The sequence below is a fragment of the Medicago sativa genome, chromosome 3, assembly GCF_051527215.1.
Source record: "Medicago sativa cultivar Bolivia chromosome 3, Bolivia_mono, whole genome shotgun sequence".
Taxonomy (NCBI): Eukaryota; Viridiplantae; Streptophyta; class Magnoliopsida; order Fabales; family Fabaceae; genus Medicago; species Medicago sativa.
In genome coordinates, this window is record NC_140751.1 from 96,371,451 (window position 1) to 96,393,823 (window position 22,373).

Here is a 22,373-nt window from a genome sequence, read left to right on the forward strand (position 1 = left end):
ACCTTCACATGGAACTGACACTTTGGTCGAGAGATGAATGATCAAAGGAAAATAACGCTCCTGCTAGGAAACTGTAGCTGAACGATTTTTCATTCTTTTTTTCATATCATACAAGTTAGTAGACTTGTTAATATCCGCTCTTCTTTGGTTGGCATTACTATTACTTTGGTGCTTAACAAGGCAAAATACCAGTAAAAAAAACGAACCAAAAGGAAATCCTCAAGGAATACAGGGTCAAAAATATCAAAATTCTTTTATATTGTTTTTACTATCACTATTATTATTATTATTATTATTATCAAAATTCTTTTATATTGTTTTTACTACTACTACTACTACTACTACAACTACTACTTAATGTTTGCATTGATCTGCTTATTTCTTCCTTTCTTCTTTTTTGAAGTCATGACATGTTATATTAGTTTCTTTCTTGTCTTAATTTCTAAAAACAAAAGTTTCTATTTAAATATCCTTGAAATGGGTAAAATTGAACTGATTTTAGTTTACATGACATTGTTCAATGTATGGTGAATTTATTTTGAGATTTGTTTAATGTTATAGTCTTTATATTGAATCTATTGTTTTTATAATAGCATTGTATTTGTTAATAACAATCGAGCAAAAAAATATTTAAAAAAATAGACGGGCCAACCCGCTAGTCCGCCTTTAGGCGGGGCGGGGTGTGAGTTTGAGCCCACCCCCTCAAGTTGGCCCGCCCCGCCCCACCCCGTTTTTGGCGGGCTAATAGTGGGTTGGACCTAAACGGGGCGGGTTGGCCTCATATTTTTACGAAAATGAACATTACATTGTAAACACTACTACATATGTGAGATCTAGTAACATTTGAAAAATGTTACCAAATAAATTAAAATGTTACTATTTGGATTTAGTAACATTTGTAAAATGTTAGCTAAAATCTATGTTATTAAATGGTTTTAGTAACAAGATGTTACTAAATGGTCAAGCGATGATGGACACGATCATGTTGGGGGTGGGGGTGGGTTCCGTGATGAGAGATAATAGAAAACGAAAATGAAAACTTCGCAAATTAAAACAATGGCTTTTAATATGGGGTAACTTGATTTTACAGGTGTATGTAGTAGTGTGATTTTGATGTAGTGATGAGGATTTGAAGATACTCGTGATCATTTTGGAACCATTTATTGTTTTTTTATTAAAGAAATGGAAACAAATGTCGCAATGCAGAGACAATTTAAGAGCTACTACTTTGTTTTATTATCAATTTTATTTTGATATGAGAACAAAAAAATGAAAGTTAATGACGTTGGACTTAAACTTGCTTAACAAGTTATTCATAAATGGGTTCTGGTAATAATAGCCTTTCTGATAAGGATTTGAAACAATGCACTTATTTCTGATCATGCATGTGCAAAATATATTAATGCATTTACGTTTTTTCTTTGTAGGGGTATGCTACAATACAAAAGTGATCCTTCTATAACATATAAGGGAAATGGGGATTATTCAAAATACCACGCATCGTGTATTAGTGTGCCATATATATGACACATCGTGTATTGTTTGTAAAAGACTAAAAGTAGTATTTTTTTTTAAGCAGCATTGAATATATCATATATTAAAATCAGGTCTGTCAAATTAAAGGTCTAATAATAAAAATGGACTCCTAATAAAAAAAACATAAATTTTTCAAAGAGTCGTCTTCTATTTAAATTGGAAATAAGTAAATAACATCAATAACATAAAAATTAGCGGTTGGGATAAAAAAAATCAGAGAGAGGAGAATTGCAGAGATGGTGGTTGGGCAGCGGCACGGTAATAGCGGTGAGAGGGATGGTGTCCTGGAGAGGAAAAAAGTTGAAGGGATGGATGGTGTCGAAGAACGTAGCAGAAGCGAAAAACATGATTTGATTTCAATTTATTTTGTTGTTGTTGGTTGATGTGGGTTAGGTTAAATCTATCATGATTTTAACAAGTGATAGCTACCTACCAAGCTACCATATAACTAAAATTTTGAGGCCCTGTAAATTGGTAAAGAACTCTTGTTATTTCATGACTTACGCATACTGACAATAAAAATAACCACGATGTGATGATTGTCCTTGTCAGAAGTTTTGTTTTAAACGCCAAAATTCCATTCAAAAAATACCAAGCATGTAAAAATGTACACTAAATCATCATATGACATAGTAGTTTGAACCGAAAACTAATAAAAGACTGGTGAATAAAACACATATATCACACAATAAAAGGTACTACTATTGTAAACCTAATACTTGCATCTCCAAATTAAGAGTTTTTGTCAGGTAAAGATCCCATCCAAGCCGGAGGCAACATGCCTGTTTGCTCATGGACAGTCTTAAACAGAGGTGGCAACATCTTGTAGACACCAGCAACTTCTTTCATACCCATGGCACCTTCAGTTATTCCCCCATTATTATCACCACCATTAGTCCAAATACTAATCTTAGGCTCAAGTCCGCGTACCGCCTCGGCATTAATCTTAGCAATCTCTTGAAACATGCCACCATTTATCATCAAGTAATCCCTTACAGCTGTGTAGTTGTTCCCAAGTGCATTGAGAAGTGTACTTACATATGCTCCTTGAGCATTCCCAAGTGTCACAATCCCCTCTGCCTCTTTTTTCTTTGCGTATAACTCTGCTTCAGCTTCTTGTTTGCGAGCATAAAATGTGGAATCTGCCAAAGCTTTTTGCGCTTCTGCCTCTGCCTTCTTCTCATACAGAATTGCTTCTGCCTCTTTTTGTTTCTTGTATAATTCCCAGTTAGCCTCTTGTACCTAGAGCATCCAGAATTTCAACCAGCACTTAAAAAGTAAACATTAAAAATCTTCTTTTTTTTGGTGGTGGAACATTGAAAATCATTGATCGAGTAAACAACCTACTTGTTATGTTTTACTTTTAATCAACGGTTGCCTGTTAACAAAAATTGACAAGGTTGGTAGTGATAACTCCACATTCTTCAATCTTTTTCTTAATTCAAACAAACCATAGCACTTGCTAACTCAACAAACTTGAGTATAAGTACACAAATAATAGCAAGAAAAGGATCATGATTTAGACTTGGCATGTTCTTAACAAAACTGTCATGATACTACTATTATATGAACATACCGAATGATTTAATTTTATAATGATACAGAAATTTAGCAAATGATATATGTTCATTTGCAAGGTATATTAACTATGGATTTGCGGCCTCAATTAGCATTTTGCTACTTCTCTTTGTGTAATGTTTAATCTGTCGATTGGGGGTCTCTAGCTTTTGAGAAACAAACATTCAAAACCTATCTGCAACCACAATATAGTTTAATAAAAGGCAACTATATAGCGCCATTGAATTTTTAACTCCCGTCCTATGATCTTCGTAAATATGCAGTGCACGGACGTAGGACTATTGTATATTGAAACCAATCACAAAGGGGGTAAAATACTGTTAAATTCATACATATACCTAGGAGCTTAAACTTAAAGTTCAACATTAACATCTCAATATATAATAGTCTCATTACATGTATGCCAAAAAACTGTAATTACAGTGACTTAATTGAAGTATTACTCTTGTTGCTAGTAAAACAATTTGAATAATAATTAATAGATGAAAGAAGAAGTTAAATTTGCAAGGACTAACCTTAGTGTCATATTCAACACTAGCTTTGCTAAGGAAATCAGCTTTAAGCTTCTCAGTAGTGGTCAAAGCATTCATCCTCTCAACCTCACCTTGCAACTCAGCTTCCCTTAGAGCCACGGCTTTAGCAGCCTCAAGCTCAGCCACTTGAGCCGCCATTGTCCAAGCAGCTTTCTTCTTAGCCAACTCGGAATTAGCCTCAGCCACTTCAGCCTCTCTTTGATTCTCAAAAACTTTCACTTCAGTCCTCACTTTAATTCCCTGTTTCTCACCTTCTCCAGCCCTCTGCATCGCAATAACCTTCGTCTCTGCATCAATTTTCGCTGCGTTCTGGATCGTTTGTCCTTCCCTCAATTTCGAACCAATTTCACCTTTCATCTTAGCTTCTGCCACGTCAACCCTAGCTTGATTCGCTGCTTCCATCTGCGTCTTTTGTCCCAAATATGAGAAATATTCATGACCAGGCACATCCACCAATTGCTTAACATTGGCATTGTAAATCCATAATCCGAATTGGTTCAATTCAAGTTGAACTTTGTCGAATACTTCTTGTTTAAATTCTTTTGTTCCTCTGAAAACCTCTTCCATTGTCATTGAAGCAACGAGGACACGTGTCTCGCCTTCGATGATTCCTTGAACGAGTTCATTAACGTGATTGGAGAGTTTATCATGAGGGGAAATTAGTTTGGCATATTTGAGGAGGCTTTCGTAATCGTCAACACGAGGACCTATTGTGAAGACGGCAGGGAGAACGAAAGGGAGTTTTTCTGCACTCATGGCTTGAACTTCGAAGGTGTAATTCACCGGTGAGAGGTCGAAGACGGTGCAGGATTGACCCGGGAAAATCCATGCTTTCTTTTCAAGCTTTACATCGTCAATTCCGGCGCCAGTTATCACAAGGTATTCTGATGCTTTTGCTACCCGGTACATGTTGATATTGGTTTGAATTCGAAAAGCTAGAATAAGAAAATTGAAGCTAAAGAATTGTGATAATCGTTTGCGGACGAAGTGACTGTGTTCTTATTCCTTATAGCTAGAGTTTGTTATAGGATCTTATTTATAGGATCTTATTTGACTTATTCTCAGGGCAAAAACCATCCTATCCCAAAAAAATTTTAAAAATGTGACGAAAAAATCCCTTCCAATTCCCATCCAATTAATCATGAGTTTAATTTGGCCACGTAAATTAAAATCCTATGTATAAGAGTATACTAATTAAATTGTTAAATTTTTTTTTTAAGAACAAGAAGAAATCACCTCTAAAAATAGAACAAAAGGAGAGAAATGTACTGACAATGGAATTGGAACCTCTACTATCTTCAACTAAAATGGATTTCACTAAAACACAGGGAATAATAAACAAATTGGAATCAATTTACTGCTCTTTCTCTAACCATTAAATCAACAATGGGTTTCTACCAGAAAAAAATCAACAATGCGAGCAATTTACCCTATCAACAAATTTAATCACTTTAAATAAAACAAATAGTATTGATCTTCACCGTGTGTTCCGTTTGATAGAACCAAGTGACTGGAGGAGATGCGGTCAAACACCGCTGCCAGTCCTTGTTGAACTCTTACTCAATTTGTCACCAATATCATTATGATCGTTTGCTTCTCACTTCCAGTGTCATCGTCAAATGGGATTTCCGTAATCATTTGTGTTGTATTAAAATCAAGATTGAATCGAATGGTTGGTGCGTGTTCCTTTCTTTTTGTCAGCAATACCCTCGTAACATTAAGCTTTTCCCTTTTTTGTTTTATACTTACTTCATCAAAAAAAGATATTGTTTGTTTTTAATCATTTTATTTTATCTTTTTTTTTTCTTTCTATAATAACACAAATTTATAACATTTCAGCATGAATAATGAGAGTACTACAAGTTGGACTCAAATCAAAAGTTTGGGAATTGGCAGGGTCATAACTATTGCTCTTGGTAAATTAGTTGGTATCACTATTGTTCTCCTTTGCAATATCACTATTAGTTGGTATCACATAATACTTTTTGATAAAGCGTTTATAATGAGACAACTAATTGTTCTACTTTTGTATTTTAAACAAAAAAAAATACAAATCTATGACACTAGGCGTTCATAATTTTTTATTTTTTTGAAAGGGTTATTAACCTAGAACCTGTAGGGAAATGTCTGTCATCATTACAAAGTTGAAGTGAAAGCAGAATCAGAAACAAAAGGAGAAGAATAAGCAAAATAGAAAGCAGGAAGCTAAAGCAGAACGGAAGCAAAAACTAAACAAAAGCAACATAAGTATAACAAAAGAAGCAGTGGCAGAAGGAACCTACAACAAAGCACCCCAATTAAGAACAAAGAACGGATCATAAAAAATGAGCAATACTGAGATCTCAGAACCAAGGGAAAAATGAAAAATGCCAGAAAATAGTATATTCTTTGGCATTTCTTTGTCGAAATGAAAATAGGAAAGGAATAGAGGAGTGGAGTATAGGAAAGAAAACAAAAAGAAGTTTGCAAAAGAAATAAAATATCAGAAACAACAAAGCAAGTTCACCATAAAATGTTAGGAAAACAGCGGATCATGACTGAATCGTTTATCCTTCTGTCATTAGGCACATTGAGATCGTAAATGATTACAATGCTTCAATGCATCTAATAGAACAGCATTTTCAAGCCTACAAACAAAGCTCAAAAGGTTCACCACTCTCAATTTTATATTGCTAACCGAACACCAACAATGTCCTTGCTGCTGCAGGAGACTAATTGTGAATGACAGTTCGCTCTATATATGCAATTTGTTGTATTGTTAGCATATAACAGATATGACAACATTATATCTTTAAAAGATAAAAGTAAATGTCTATATTTTAATGTTTATATAACACAACTCTTCGAAACATTATAATGAAATTGAAACAGTTGCTCTTGTTTTTCATGAAATGAGTATTCATAATTCTAGATAAAGAAATTTCAACGATGAACCCATTGGCTTAAGTGGTTAATGAATTCCTACTAAGACAAATCATTCAGGAGAACCTGAATTCAAGTCTTGTTCGGAACAATTTTTCGCCAGGCTAGGGTTAATGCCAACAAAAAAAAAAAAATCAACAATGTGATGTTTGTCCATCTCAAGAGTTTTGTTGTTATTGCGAAAATTCAATTCATAAAATACCAAGCATGTAGAGAGTTTAAATTAAATTAGCATAAAAATAAAACTATGAACTTAAAACTAGAAAAGACTGGTGAATCTCAGACACATGCATCCCACGATAAAAGGTACTACTGTTAAATTACCAAACTAAAAGGTACTACTACGGTAAACCTAACACTTGCATCTCCAAATTAAGAGCTTTTGTCAGGTAAGGATCCCATCCAAGCAGGAGGCAACATGCCTGTTTGCTCATGGACAGTCTTAAACAAAGGTGGCAACATCTTGTAGACACCAGCAACTTCTTTCATACCCATGGCACCTTCAGTTATTCCCCCACTATTATCACCACCATTAGTCCAAATGTTAATCTTAGGCTCAAGTCCACGTACCGCCTCGGCATTAATCTTAGCAATCTCTTGAAACATGCCACCATTTATCATCAAGTAATCCCTTACTGCTGTGTAGTTGTTTCCAAGTGCATTGAGAAGTGTACTTACATACGCTCCTTGAGAATTCCCAAGTGTCACAATCCCCTCTGCCTCTTTTTTCTTTGCGTATAGCTCTGCTTCGGCTTCTTGCTTGCGAGCATAAAATGTTGAATCTGCCAATGCTTTTTGCGCTTCTGCCTCTGCCTTCTTCTCATACAGAATTGCTTCTGCCTCTTTTTGTTTCTTGTATAATTCCCAGTTAGCCTCTTGCACCTACAACATCCAGAATTTCAACCAGCACTTAAAAAATAAACATTGAAAATCATTTGTCCCGTATACAACATACTTGTTATGTTTTACTTTTAATTGAAAATCATTTGTCCAGTATACAACATACATTGAAAAGCCATTTACCTACCGTATGTCAAACTTTTTCTAATCGAAACAAAACATAGGACTTGCTAACTCAACAAACTTGAGTAAAAGTACACAACTAATTTGGAACAAAACTGTCATGATACTACTTTTATATGAAAATACCAAATGATTTAGTTTTATAATGATACAGAAATTTAGCAAATGATATATGTTCAACAGCGCAATCTTCCATGATGAAAGTTTAGTCAGATAATTATACCATCTTTTTATATCAATGTATGCACATATGTACAGTTTATTTACAAGGTCTTAACTACGGATTTGCGGCCCCAATTAGCATCTTGCTACTTCTCCTTGTATAATGTTTAATTTGTCGATTGGGGGCCTCTGCCTTTTGAGAAACAAACAATCAAAACCCAACTGCGATCTCATTATAGTTTAGTAAAAGGCAAAGTAGGGACATTGAATTTTCAATTCCCATCTATGATCTTTGTAAATATGCAGTGCACAGACCTAGGACTATTGTATATTGAACCAAATCACCAAGGTTGTAAAATACTGTTAAATTTTTAAAAAAATTTAGCGGCGACAAAAAAAATCAATTATTTAAAAAAGCAAATTGATTACTCCATATAACATAATCAGTTGAATAAAGTATATTTAAGATTATAACATGGGTACGTTAGTTCTGAAAAAATTTGTATCCTTTATTTAGCCTTTAAAATATTAAAAAATATCCCTGAATTAATCTTCTATCGCTCTTTTATTTTATTTTTTTGACTCAATGACTCATGTCACTGAGTTGGTTAAATTTGAAAAGGGCCAAGAGTCCAACCTAAACGTCTCAATAGATATTAATTAGTCTCATTGTATGCCAAAAAAACTGTAATTACAGTGACTTAATTGAAGTATTACTCTTGTTGCTTGGTGCTAGTAAAACTATTTGAATAGTAATTAATAAGTTAAAGAATAAGTTATAGTTGCATGGACTAACCTTGGTTTCATACTGAACACTAGCTTTGCTGAGTAAATCAGCTTTAAGCTTTTCAGTAGTAGTCAAAGCATTCATCCTCTCAACTTCACCTTGTAACTCAGCTTCCCTTAGAGCCACGGCCTTCTTCGCCTCGACTTCAGCCACCTGAGCCGCCTTAGTCCAAGCCGCCTTCTTCTTAGCCAACTCAGAATTAGCTTGAGCCACCTCAGCCTCTCTCTGATTCTCAAAAACTTTCACTTCAGTCCTCACTTTAATTCCCTGCTTCTCACTTTCACCAGCCCTCTGCATCGCAATAACCTTCGTCTCTGCATCAATTTTCGCTGCATTCTGGATCGTTTGTCCTTCCCTCAATTTCGAACCAATTTCACCTTTCATCTTAGCTTCTGACACGTCAACCTTAGCTTGATTCGCTGCTTCCATCTGCGTCTTTTGTCCCAGATATGAGAAATACTCGTGACCAGGCACATCCACCAATTGCTTAACATTAGCATTGTAAATCAATAATCCGAATTGATTCAACTCAAGTTGAACTTTATCGAATACTTCTTGTTTAAACTGTTTTGTTCCTCTGAAAACCTCCTCCATGGTCATGGAAGCAGCGAGGACACGTGTCTCCCCTTCGATGATTCCTTGAACGAGTTCATTAACGTGATTGGAGTGGCGATCATGAGGTGAAATAAGTTTGGCGTATTTGAGGAGACTTTCATGGTCGTCAACACGAGGACCAATTGTGAAGACGGCAGGGAGAACGAAAGGGAGTTTCTCGGCGCTCATAGCTTGAACTTCGAAGGTATAGTTCACCGGTGAGAGGTCGAAGACCGTGCATGATTGACCGGGGAAAATCCATGCTTTCTTTTCGAGTTTTATGTCCTCGATTCCGGCACCAGTTATCGCAAGATATTCTGATGCTTTTGCTACCCGGTACATGTTGATTTTGGTTTGAATTTAGAAAAACTAGAATAAGAAAATTGAAACGATTCAAAAGAAAGAATTGTGAAAGTCGATTACCGATGAAGGGAGTGTGTTATTCCTTGTTAGGGTTTATATATTTATATACAGAGAGTTTGTTACTAATAATAGCAAAAACAAAAGTTTGTTACTGGAGAGGAATCGCACCAGAAACAGAATTCTCCTATCATTAAGCAAACCAGGAGAAACAGAATCTCCTACCATTAAGGAACTGAATTAATTTATCTCAATCTCTTAACCAAAGGAAAATTTGAGAAAATTCAAGGAAGTAACATACATACATACATACATACATACATACAGAAGGCCTACGTGGCAAAAGGCATTAAATCTACAATAGGCAGGGTCCACAAAAATAAAAAATCGGCGCCGACCTTTAAGAAGTAACGCAAATGATACACAGCAAGGAACTATTAAGAATCACGATGCAACTGCAACCATAGTTTAAAACCTTTCAAGATACTTTGGTTTAAAGCAAAAAAGAGATAAAAATATTTAGATGATCTTACGACTGAAAAGAGCACAAAACCTCATATGATCCAATGACCTTCTTCACGATGATATCATATTGTCATGATCATTTTATGAAGAAGAGTCTGGCATTAATAAATCCAGAAAAGGTCAACCATTAAAAAAGGCTGTGTCAGACATGCAATTATGTCATTACTCATTAGTATGGCATACACCAAATAAGAAAAAGGAAAATAGCACATGAAGATCAATGAAAACATATTATGCTTCAACTAAAGATTTCAAATCAATTTCATATTTGCATAGATATTCTTTTATTTTTTCCATGTAGTTGAAATTTTTAACAATGATATTCATCTTATTTATTGAATTTCAATTCTTCATTAAACCATTATTACACACGTAAGTAGTAGTCAAAAACAATTTCAACCAAATTTATTACTTCTAACATTTTTTCCAACACCAATCATTTTTATTCAGTATCGGCTCAATATATTTGTAGGTCTAAAATGAAATCTAAAATGAATAAATAAAAAATTAATTCTATTTGATACATGTCAATACTAAATATGGATATCATTTGAGTCGGAATTTAAACTTTGATTTGTCATTTTGTGAGAGTTTAACCCCTCCAATTAAGTCAACATCAATAGTGCAATAACTTTTTTTAAAATAATTTAATCATTGATATATATTAAAAATGAGATTTAATATAGACATTATTTACTAATTGTTAGATCTTAAAATATCAAAATAATATTGAATTCTTACACAAATATAAATCATTTTTTACTTTAGTAAACTTTAATCACACACTGGCTATCTTACTCCCTCTGTCCTGGATTAACTGAGTTATTTCCTCATTTCACACATGTTAAGAAAAATGTATAAATGAAGGAGAGAAAAAAATGGTTTTAAAGTGCTCTTATTAAGTATTGATGCATTCTCCACTATCATAAATGCAAAGTGGAATATATTGAATTGGAAATGGTGAAAGTATTACTATTAATTAGAGTTATAAAGGGAAAAAAAGTAATTAATGTTGTATTGAAAAGTGAAATGGCTCAGTTATTTTCGTACACTTATTTTTTTGCAAATGATTCAGTTATTATGGGACGGAGATAGTAATATTTCCAGCAACTAACATCAAATTAAATTGATAGAAATACAAAAGAAAAAAGAAATTAAGATATGAATAACCAATAAAATATTTCGGTTTAAATATATTTTTGGTCCCTATAAATATGTCAACTTTTTGTTTTAGTCCCTCTAAAAAATTTCTTCAACTTTTAGTCCTCAAAAGGTTTTTTATCTTCACTTTTAGTTCTTTTTTCAAAGTAAACTCATATGTAGAGTTCATATCTTTTAGTCCTCAAAAGGTTTTTTATCTTCACTTTTAGTTCTTTTTTCAAAGTAAACTCATATGTAGAGTTCATATTTTTGAACAAAATTTTTGCAGAAAAATTTATAATATTATAAGGATCTCTTCCAAAAAAAATAGAATTTTTTAACAAAACATGAATTAAATATGAAATTTTATATTTTTTGTGGTAAAAAATTCATATTTAATTTATGTTTTGTTAAAAAAAAAATGATTTGTTTGGAGTGGTTTTTACAATATTCTACACAATTATGCATAATTTAACTTAAAAAAAAAATACAAAAATGGACTTAAAAATAGGGACTAAGAGTATTGATTGAAAATTTTATAGGAACTAAAAGTAGAAGAAATTTTTTAGAGGCACTAAAATAAAAAGTTGGTATATTTATAGGGACCAAAAATATATTTAATCCAAATATTTAACATTGGGATCAAATTTGCAACATAAATTACCACTCTTCGTTTAACTGTCATATGAGCTTGGTGTAAACATGTTTACAAAATTTGACTTACGAAAATCTATTCAAAGTTAAAAAGATCTGAGACCTAATACGAGGCCTAAAGATTTTGGAGGACTAAAATCCTTACTTTAGTGGCAGCCTCATTGTAACACCCTCCTTTTTATTTAATTATTTTAATTAGTTTTAGAATATAATTATATATTTATATGATGTATATGAGGGATATATGATTTGTTGAGATTAGATGTCTTTTTATAATTTAGTTAATATATTTTGTTGAGTGATATTTTGTTATGTTATATGTTGGTATTTACTAACATAATATATTTGTTAATTGTTATAGATATATATTTGTTATTTGGTGTATTATTATATATTTAGTAGAGAAATATTATTTATTAGAATATGAGGATTATTAGTGTGAGTGAATTTGGGGGTTAGAATATAAAGAAGAATAAGTTGTTGGGCCTAAATAGATTTGGGAAGAATATTTTAGTATTATAAATAGAGAAGCTTAGGTTGGAAAGAGTTTACCTTAAAAACCACTTTTTGGAAAAGAGGAGAACAAGAAAGAAGAGAAGAGAAGAGAAAAGTCAAGAGAAGAGAAGAGGAGAATACCTTAGGAAAGAAGAACGCTGCTGCTGATTCAGGGATTAATCTAAGGTGAAGGTGAGACTATCTTGCATTAATATTAAGTTGTTAAATCATTAGATTACATCTAACAAGTTGGGGAGAGTTTGTGAGAATTTGAGAATTAGGGTTTTGAGAGAGATTTGATGATTTAGATGATGAAAACTTGTTGATTAGTATTAAGATAGTTTTACGACCAATATAAGAAGATTAATGACACTAGTTAAGGAAGTTTAAGTTGTTAGATATGATTAATGAATTATAAGATGTTTAAGTTGTTGAATGTACTTTATATGATTTATATGTTTAATATTATTGTTTGAGAAATCTCACCCCTCTGCTTGGAAATGTTGCTCTTCGTATGGGTAACTTGCAGGTAATCAGGATTAGTTGCGGTCGTGAGTGGACTCCTCACAGGTGTGTCTTAGGTGCTCTGATACGTAACGAGATGGGATTATGTCTTCTATTTCTATTCCTTACGTATTACTTATGGATTTTTATGAATAAATGTTGAACAAGACTTATGAGATTTTTATGTTGAGGCCTGCGTGCCAAAGATTATTTTTATTGTTGAACTAATTTCCGCTGCGAAGTTTTGAATTACTTATGTTAAATGATTTTGAAGAATAAATTTTTATTCATTCAGTTTATGAATTTTTAAGAAGTGTAGCATTCCGTTTAAAGTGAAATACTCTGATTTTTAATTATGAATTTTTTTTTACGTTGGGAAAACGGGGTGTTACACTCATTGAGCCGGTCGGCCTTGTTTTTAATAAAGATTTATATAATAAAAGATGAAGTGAATATATTTTTTTATCCTTGATGTCGGGTCGGTCCTCGGATCTGCGCCACCCATTAGACATATTCTTAAGACACTTTGACTACTTATAAGTTATGTTAACAAATGTTCTTAAGATACTTGTTAAAGAAGTCAAAGGTATTACTTCCATCTCAAAATATGTATCTTTTTTGAGTTTTACGCGATCATTAAGAAAATGATATTAGTATTGATTTCAATGGTCAAATGTATTTTCTTATTCTAGTTAGTGGAGTAGTTAGATGATTGAAATGCAATAAATAAGACAATGTTAGAGGAAAAGAATAATAAATGTTTTTAAAAATAACACAAGAAATTTGTCTGATAAATGTGTAACTATTTGTCTTATATGTATAAATGTATTTAATGTTGATTTTTCATATTACAAAACAATTTGTAGTATTAATAAGGGTATAGTTGGAAGAAAAAAAATAAATTCATCTATAAATATGTAGATAGTCTTATATTTAGAGACAAACATTTTTTTTATATGTCTTATAATTAAGGGTATAGAGAGTGTAAAATAGAAAAATAATTTGAGATTTATGGGTAAACATATTTTTGTTAATGGTCTTATTTTTTTTGGTAGTGGGAGATCTTGTTAATGGTCTTATGATTAAACAAAAGGAGTATAAATTTTACTGTATGAAAGTAAATTTTATCTCAAAAATACATACAAATTTTACACAAGATATTTTTTTCGTGAATTAGTTAAACAATGATTTGTTAGCATATTTTTATGGTAAATGTTAACTTGTGCCCTCGAGGGCACATGTTAAGAAATTCATTATAGAAATATACGGATTAAAAGTCGTGTAGTCAACTTTTAAAAAGTTAAAATATCATGTTTTCTAATACAAAGTTGCTTTTTTTGAGTTCCTTAATATGTGCCCTTAGGACACAAGTTAACATGACCCTATTTTTATCGTAAACCAAACAAACGAAAAGGAGTTGATTGGTTTGGGGCAAACATACATTTTTCACACAAGGCTATACGCTGCTCTCCTTCTGTCAATATTGGAGCAAAAAGAAGGAAAGATCCTTTAAAAAAGAAAAAAACAAGAAGGAAAGATAGGACAAAGAAGGGCACGAAAAATGGCACCATTTATTAAATTGATATACATTGGGGCACGAAAAATGGCATTGAAGTCAAAAGTGAGACAGAAATTACGTTGGGGAGCGAGCCCAATCAATTAACCTTGCACCGTTTATTAAATTGGTCTTTTTCGAAAATTTAAATTTAAATGTAATATGTCATTTAAATGATCATTTTTAGACAGTTATGAACAATTAAAGATATATAAAAAATATCGACACAAAAATCAAAATAATAAAGAGATAAAAACCAAATAATAGTATATGAAAAAGAACTATCTCAAAAATTGTCACAAAATGATGCTCAAATATCAATTTTCACTTTGATCGTATACACTTTTAAACATTGTTAATTATGTTAAGTTGGCCACAACAATTAAAGTTAAGATCCTCTCTATTTATAAAAATAAATAAAGATTGTCATTTAGAAATAAGTACATACAAAATATAAATTGTGTGTCCTACGAACAAGTGATTTTCACCATTATTAATTATTTTTAAATTAGAAAATGCTAACTTGTGTTTTTAGGCACAAGATAAGGATCTTAAAATAGAATTAAACAATAAATATTATATTAAAAAGATAAGTTTTTAAGGTTATGAATGCACAATTTTTAAGGTTAAATTCCTTTATTTAGTTTCTTATCTTGTGCCCTTACGTCACAAATTAGCAAGACCGTTTTAAATTTTACTGTTTTTATATCTCCAAATAGAAAAAATGGAGGAGATCCAAAATGGAGAGAATCTTGACTCAAGCAACCCCTTATTTGTTTGTCAAACATTTTTCAATTTGGTTTCACATTGCATAAAAAAGCAACTCTTTTACAAGCACAACCTTAAATAAAAAATATTTAGACACACTCACATTAAATAAAAAATTAATAAAGAATAAAATTAAATGATATTGGTTGATGTGATTAAATATTTTTGTTTTAATATTTTTCATTTGATGGGAGTGTATTTAAATATTTTAGACAAAAAATAAAGTGTCATAAAGGAGAATTTAGAGCTGCGCCATGAAATTGTTAATTTAACCTTAATTATGGTTTGATTAATCAAAATTTTCCCGGCATTTTGTAATGGTGGGGTAGGAAGTGAGAGGAACGAGGTTAATGTCATTGTCAAACACTGGTCTTGGAGACCTCATATTTTCCAACAGTTAAACTCTGTTCTGTTCACACTCTCTCCTCTTTCTCTCCCACACACACACTCACTGTTTGCCATTTGCCAGTGGTACCAAGTTTGAGTTAAGAATACACCACAACAAAACCATTCTTTCTCCACTTTATGTTTCTAACTTTCACAACATAATGTTTTCTAGTTACCAGCTACTTCATTTTTGTTTTCTACTCACATTTTTCTCCTTACTATGTCACTCTTCCACTTCTTCTTCTTCCTTGTCACAACTCACTTCAGGTACTATTTCCTCTCTCTCTTGCATTTACTTTACTCTTTCAGCAACTCATTATGCAAACCAAGCTTTTAAAGGGAGAAAAAAAAAATATCATTATTTTTTAGACAATGCAGGATATTTATGGTAGTTGTACTTGTACTCTTTCCTTGCTCAACTTTTTTTCTTTTTGCTAAAATGTACTAAAGCATAAAAGTTTCAGATTTTTACCTTTTCTTTTCATTTTTCCAGGGAAAGAAAATGAGGGAAATGGTGTAGTATTTTCTAGGTTTGATGTATTTGCTGCGGCACCATATGAGAACTCACCACTTCCCTTAGCTGCAGAGAGAACTAGAAGAAAAGATCCACTTGATGGCTTCAATAAATACATAAGTGGATGGAATATCAGTGACCGTCATTATTGGGCTGTAACCTCTTTCAACCCTTGCTCAATAAAATTTGTTCTGTTTTTGTTAATTATCGTTGTTAATTAAGGTTTAAGTTTTGAGCTTAGTTTATGTGGGGCATTTTAGTTTATTTTATAAATGAATTTTGGACAACTAATTTTTGGAAACTTTCGCAACGAATTGTTACCGGTTAACACAGTTATAATAGATGGTCAATTACGTTCCTTAGATGCTTAATGAATATACCAGTTGTCTACACTTATTAACCATGATTTTGGACGTGATTAACCATAATTTTCAGGTGTTCAAATATATAGTTTAAATGAGCCTTTTAGTTGGTATTGAATTTTCATACCAAAAATTAAGTCCACTCACTATTTTTCCTTTTTGTTGAATACAGTCAGTGGCATATACAGCAGTTCCTGTATTCAGCATTGCAGCAGTCTGGTTCTTAGGCTTTGGCTTATGTTTATTACTCCTCATTGTTTGTTACTTCTGTCGTAAAACCGAGCCTTATGGTTATTCTTCAACATACTATGCACTTTCCCTTATTCTCCTCATATTGTTCACATTTATAACACTGTAAGTACAAATCTTTCTATTCCTTTGTTTTTCTGGTTTCATGTTTAGTTGAATCTGCATTACAAATTGCGTGTTAACAGGATTGGATGTGCAGTGCTATATATTGGACAAGGTAGTTTTCATAGAAGCACAACATCGACGTTGCAATATGTGGTGTATCAAGCTGATTCTGCTGTGGATAAACTAAAGAATGTTTCTGATTACCTTGCTCAAGCTAAGCTGGTTGGAATCGATCGAGTTTTTCTTCCCGCTAATGTTCAAACAGATATTGATGCGGCAGAAACAGATATCAATGCTTCTGCTGGGACAATTTCTGATAAAACAAAAGAGAATTCAGACAACATACAAGATCTCTTAGATTCTGTGTAATGATTGATTATTAGACATTCTTCAGCTTTATATATTTTTTCTTTTCGATTTTTCTCTAAATTATGAATATTGTGAGCCTGATACAGGAGGCTGGCGCTCATCATAATAGCTGCAGTTATGCTAGTATTGACGTTTCTTGGATTTCGTAAGTTTATGTCGCAGTTTAGATGCACAATTTCTTATTGTTATTGAGGTATTAATTTTTGCTCTGACTTGTTGCTGTTATTGAGGTATTAATTTTTGCTCTGACTTGTTACTATACAGTGTTCTCAATTTTCGGAATGCAAGTCCTTGTGTACATGTAAGTGAAATGGATTGTTGCCACTTACACTTATATACTCTTTCTGTCCCTTTTTATACGCACCATTTTACACTCAGCGATCGTATTGTTTGATTCTTTGCTAGTAATCATAATTCCTCTTATCATCACATTTTCTCATCAAACGTTTTGACATAAATTGCAGCTTGGTAATCGCAGGATGGTTTCTTGTTACTGGCACCCTTATATTATGTGGTTTGTTCCTTATTCTCCACAAGTAAGTTTCCCTTAGCTAGTAAAATCTGAATTCAATGATTTTGCCATATAATTTTATAGATATGTTGCTCATAGAGAACAATGTGGTAGCAAGGAATTATACTACTCAACAATGCAATCCACATAAATTTTAATTATCACCTCATAGATGTATTTGAGAAATTATGTCAAATTGTAATGTTTGTTATGTGCATGCCACTTTTGATAGTGTGACAGCAGATACATGTGTAGCCATGAATGAGTGGATCCAATATCCTACTGCAAATACAGCTCTCGACGATATACTGCCCTGTGTGGACAAAGCCACAGCACAAGAAACATTGTTGAAAAGCAAAGAAGTAACTTCTGAACTAGTTAACTTGGTGAACCAAGTTATTACTAATGTCTCTAACATAAATTTTGCCCCCAATTTTACGCCGCTGTACTACAATCAATCCGGTCCCTTGATGCCACTCCTCTGCGATCCGTTCCGTCCTGACATGACAGATAGACAATGTGACTCTGGTGAAGTGAACCTAAGCAACGCCACACAGGTACATAATTGAATGTTCGTAGAACATGAAAACACTATAATGCACTTGGTATGTGTTAACCATGTGAAAGTCTAAAATGTTCATTTCTGTTCTGCATCATTTTTGGGGTCTATCAAGAATCAAGGTTTTTGGAAGTCACATTGTAAGAGTCAAAATGAGTTGTGTTCTGCTCAATAATGAGTTGAGTTTCAAAAATTACGATTCACAAGACCCCGAGTCATCGTGAGCTGGACCACTCAACCTGCGGATTGAGGTGGGTTACCCCTTGATCGAGTCGGACCTAACCACCCATTCTAATATAATTAAAATATCCAAAAAAAATTCATAAAATACCTCAATCTTTTGAAGAGTGCTACCAACACTCCTTGTCTCTCTCCACCCTTATCTGAAATTCATGTGGATCCCATGGAGTAGAATTAATTTTGCGTCTAGAATTTATTTTAACTTGATGCTACTATAGTTTAAAACATTTGCCTTGGTTGATTTTTAGCCTCAAATCTTTTGTTCAACCAAATTTTACATAAATATATCCAAACATAAATCATTTTATATCAACTGACTTTTAGCTAGAATCAATTTTTGTCGACACAAAACCAAAACACACGCTAATACATAATGTCATCTATCATATTGAGAGTTACTATTATCAAGTTAAGTTTGTCAAAATTTTAATCAGTTTCCGTGTGATGCAGGTATATGGGAACTTTGTGTGCCAGGTTTCACCATCAGAGATATGCATGACCCAAGGACGTTTAACCCCTACCTTTTATAACCAAATATCCGCTGGAATAAATGTTGGTAACGCCTTATATAATTATGCCCCATCGCTTGTTGAGCTACAAGACTGCACCTTTGTTCGAGAAACATTCACAGATATATACAATGAACATTGTCCTGGTCTACGGCATTATAGTAAATTGATTTATATTGGATTAATAATGGTCTCTTTTGCTGTGATGTTCTCCTTGATCTTTTGGGGTGTGTATGGAAGAGAGCGGAGGCATCGTTTGTATACACAAGAGTCTAAAGATTCAACACTAGTAACTCCTACACGAGCTCCTGCACCAACAAGACGTGCACCTACACCTGCACCTGCACCAACAAGACGTGCACCTGCACTTGCACCTGCACCAACAAGACTTGCACTTACACCATCAAGTCATGCACTTGAACTTAGCCCATATCCCTGAAAGGTGACAAGGATATATATTGAGTAACCTCATTGATAAATGATGTTTTAACTAAGTTTAGATTATTATTTTTTCTGTATTGGATAATGTTGTAGCTTCTTTGTACTGACACTAGTAGTAAGAATTTAAATGGAGACAAAAAATGTCGTTATTTTATATGAACTGGAAAAGGAGAATCCGGATAAAGAATCAGACACGAGATAAAACAGAATGAATAGTAGCTTCATGTTTGTTCTTTTCCGGTCCTAGCTCAAACATAATCCCTTTGATGCCGCATCACGGTCTCCTAGTTTCTATTCTATTTCCAACTAATTGTCAACAATAGCTCCAACGAATAAAAAGTCCAGTTTGAATTATTGACTTGCAAGTTACATGTGACGTACCAAATTGAATTAGTTTAACGAAACCGCCACTGACTTTCACATTTTGAACTTGTAAAGGCTGAGAAGAAGGTTACCCCATTCCTCATAAATGTATTTAAATTTCAACGGTCCAAACTTAGCAGTTTATAAAGACTTCTACTACGACCCTTCAAAAAAAAAAAAAAAAAAACAGGACTTTTACGATTTTTCTGTAAAAGAAAAAGACTACGTTTTCAATTCTAACGAAGCGAGGGTTTGAATATTTTATAGCTTACCCTTTATGTATCATGTAAAAATGTTTCAAAAATAATGTATCATGTAAAAAAATAATTTGTTGTAAACGTAGGGCCAAGTCGACCCTGATTTAAAGGCTTTTTTATTATGAGCTTTATTTAAGGCTAGTAGTAAAGAAATAAATAATCAATGTCGTCATTAGACTATATAAAAAAGAGTAAATTACAATCTCCTCCCCTTTTATGTTAAAATATACACTTTCCTCCCTTTTTTTTCAAAACATATTAGAAAATACTAGACTTTTGGTGTGCAATGCATTTTTTTAGATGGAATTTGTTAGGTTAAATAATTGCAAACCTAATAAAGCAAATGAGCGGGAAAAAATTAGGTTAAGTTGTTGCAGACGTAACAAAATTAATAAATAAGGATTTCACTCCCTTCCCTTGAGAGAAGCATGAATTACATTCCCCTCCCCTCTTATGTTAAAATCTACGCTTTACTCCCTCAATATTTTTTTTATTTTTAATAATCTAGCAAAAAAAAAAAATAATCTAACACACTTTGAAGACAAATGGTATTGTGGATCCATTTTAATTATAATCAAATTTTGAATATATATTTTTCACTATTTTTTATTCACAATTTCGTTAACATATGTTTTTAAACCCTATTATAAAATATGAAAAAAAAACCCAAAATAAAATTAAAATATGTGAAAAAATATGAAAGTCGATAAAGTATGGTTATTTAAAAGTGGATTTTATACTCTAAATTATAAATAATAACAAAATATTTAAATTTAATTGTCATTCACATTTAAATTATAAAGAAATGAATTTATTTTTCTTAAATGATACTTCAAAATTAGTATATATATCATAAAAGTATTTATTTTTGTTAAAATAGATTAAAGTGTAGGTCATATTTAATTATTAAGGGAGGGTTTGCAATTCAAGCATCTCAAAGGGGAGGGGAGTATAAATTTTACTTTTCAAGGGAGGGAAGTGTATATTTTAACATAAGAGGGGAGGAGAGTGTAATTCAAGCATCTCACAGGGGAGAGGAGTGTAGTTTACTCTATAAAAAACCCAAGAGACGTACCTCTCTTCTATTAAAAAAGAAAATAAAATAGAAGTACTTCTATTTGTTATCACCACAAAAAAATATCAAAACCCAAGAGTGCTTATCAATGTCCCTCCTGACCAGTGGCGGGGCCAGGAATTTGGAATAGTACGGAGGCACATTATATGTATATAATTTGTAGTATTAAATATATATTACATTTTATTTTTTAAAGCTATATACACTACAATTGCTCTCTTAATTTATCGATTTTTAGAAATATTGAATGTTTTTCTCATTTTCAATCTCAATAAAAACATTTCTCTCTATATATATATAAGTAACTAAACAATCATTTAACCATTGATCTCTTGTGTGATTTCACAACTAGCATAGAAAACTCTTTCGGCTATTGTAGACGCAGTTGTCACAAGTAGTATCAAAGATAACTCTAAAAACAAATATACCTACGGGTTTGCAATATATATATTTTCTTTCTCCACCGTCTTTAAACTAAGATCATCAATCCCCTCTAATTCTAAAAATCCATCTTCATAGCTACATCTAAGAAATAATTTTCAAGCTCGAAATTGGGTGCCAATAGTTGAATATGAGACAATTATGAAGGATAAAGTTAAGCTAAATGAATCTTAGCACATACAAGACAATATTATATCTTCTAATTTTGTAACACTAACATTATACTCCCACTTGTTACATTTATAAGCAAAAAACAGCTCTTTAGATACATTTAATAATTAATGTATCTGACCTATAAATGTGACTGCATACATTAATTATTCAATATATCTAAAACATTTTTTTTTATTATAAATGTGGCCGAAGAGAATAATAAATTAAAGTTAAATTTTATTAACGCCGCAAAAATGCTATTTAAGAAGCATAAATTAAAATGGTGCATAAAAATGGCTTTTGGTGACATGCATTAAAATAAGAATATTTAATGTACATATTTGCCTTATATATGCCGCTGAGTGTATAAATGAGTATATAAAGTACAAGAATCAAGATAACTTGCAGACATTTTTATAAGAGAGGGAGCCGGTGTGTGATATATAAGTAATATAAAATGGAAATCTAAAATTTTGTGCAGGCAAGAGCCCCCACAACCCTGTGTGTGGCTCCGCCACCGATCCTGACTCAATTAAGAATTTGGTTTAAATTCGAATTTTAGCATGCAACAATTTTAAAATTTTAGGGAGAGTTTTTGTTTGAAGAAGAAAATCAGTTTATCTAAATTGAAACCGTAGATAATTGATCATGAAGTCTTGAAGAGTCAATATCACCAAACCAACTCTAATGAGTTAATTTTAA

The 22,373-nt window shown here is 32.4% G+C and overlaps 3 protein-coding genes across 3 annotated transcripts; 1 reads left to right on the forward strand and 2 right to left on the reverse strand.

Annotated features, from left to right (window-relative positions):
• Nucleotides 1-2,091: 2,091 nt before the first annotated feature.
• On the reverse strand, nucleotides 2,092-4,661 carry LOC146942432 (flotillin-like protein 1). Its single transcript, XM_085756400.1, has 2 exons — nucleotides 3,630-4,661; nucleotides 2,092-2,778 (listed from the first exon to the last, which is right to left on the reverse strand). Exons 1-2 carry the CDS (start codon nucleotides 4,554-4,556, stop codon nucleotides 2,269-2,271), a joined length of 1,437 nt encoding a protein of 478 aa, XP_085612526.1. The 5' UTR covers nucleotides 4,557-4,661; the 3' UTR covers nucleotides 2,092-2,268.
• Nucleotides 4,662-6,717: 2,056 nt separating this feature from the next.
• On the reverse strand, nucleotides 6,718-11,269 carry LOC146942433 (flotillin-like protein 3). The gene is made up of 2 exons (XM_085756401.1): nucleotides 8,551-11,269; nucleotides 6,718-7,451 (listed from the first exon to the last, which is right to left on the reverse strand). Exons 1-2 carry the CDS (start codon nucleotides 9,475-9,477, stop codon nucleotides 6,942-6,944), a joined length of 1,437 nt encoding a protein of 478 aa, XP_085612527.1. The 5' UTR covers nucleotides 9,478-11,269; the 3' UTR covers nucleotides 6,718-6,941.
• A 4,282-nt stretch (nucleotides 11,270-15,551) lies between these two features.
• Nucleotides 15,552-19,542, forward strand: LOC146942434 (uncharacterized). Its single transcript, XM_085756402.1, has 9 exons — nucleotides 15,552-15,790; nucleotides 16,017-16,192; nucleotides 16,572-16,753; nucleotides 16,834-17,118; nucleotides 17,209-17,267; nucleotides 17,387-17,423; nucleotides 17,587-17,658; nucleotides 17,866-18,190; nucleotides 18,883-19,542. The coding sequence occupies exons 1-9, from the start codon at nucleotides 15,685-15,687 to the stop codon at nucleotides 19,378-19,380; spliced, it is 1,740 nt and encodes a 579-aa protein (XP_085612528.1). The 5' UTR covers nucleotides 15,552-15,684; the 3' UTR covers nucleotides 19,381-19,542.
• Nucleotides 19,543-22,373: the final 2,831 nt, after the last annotated feature.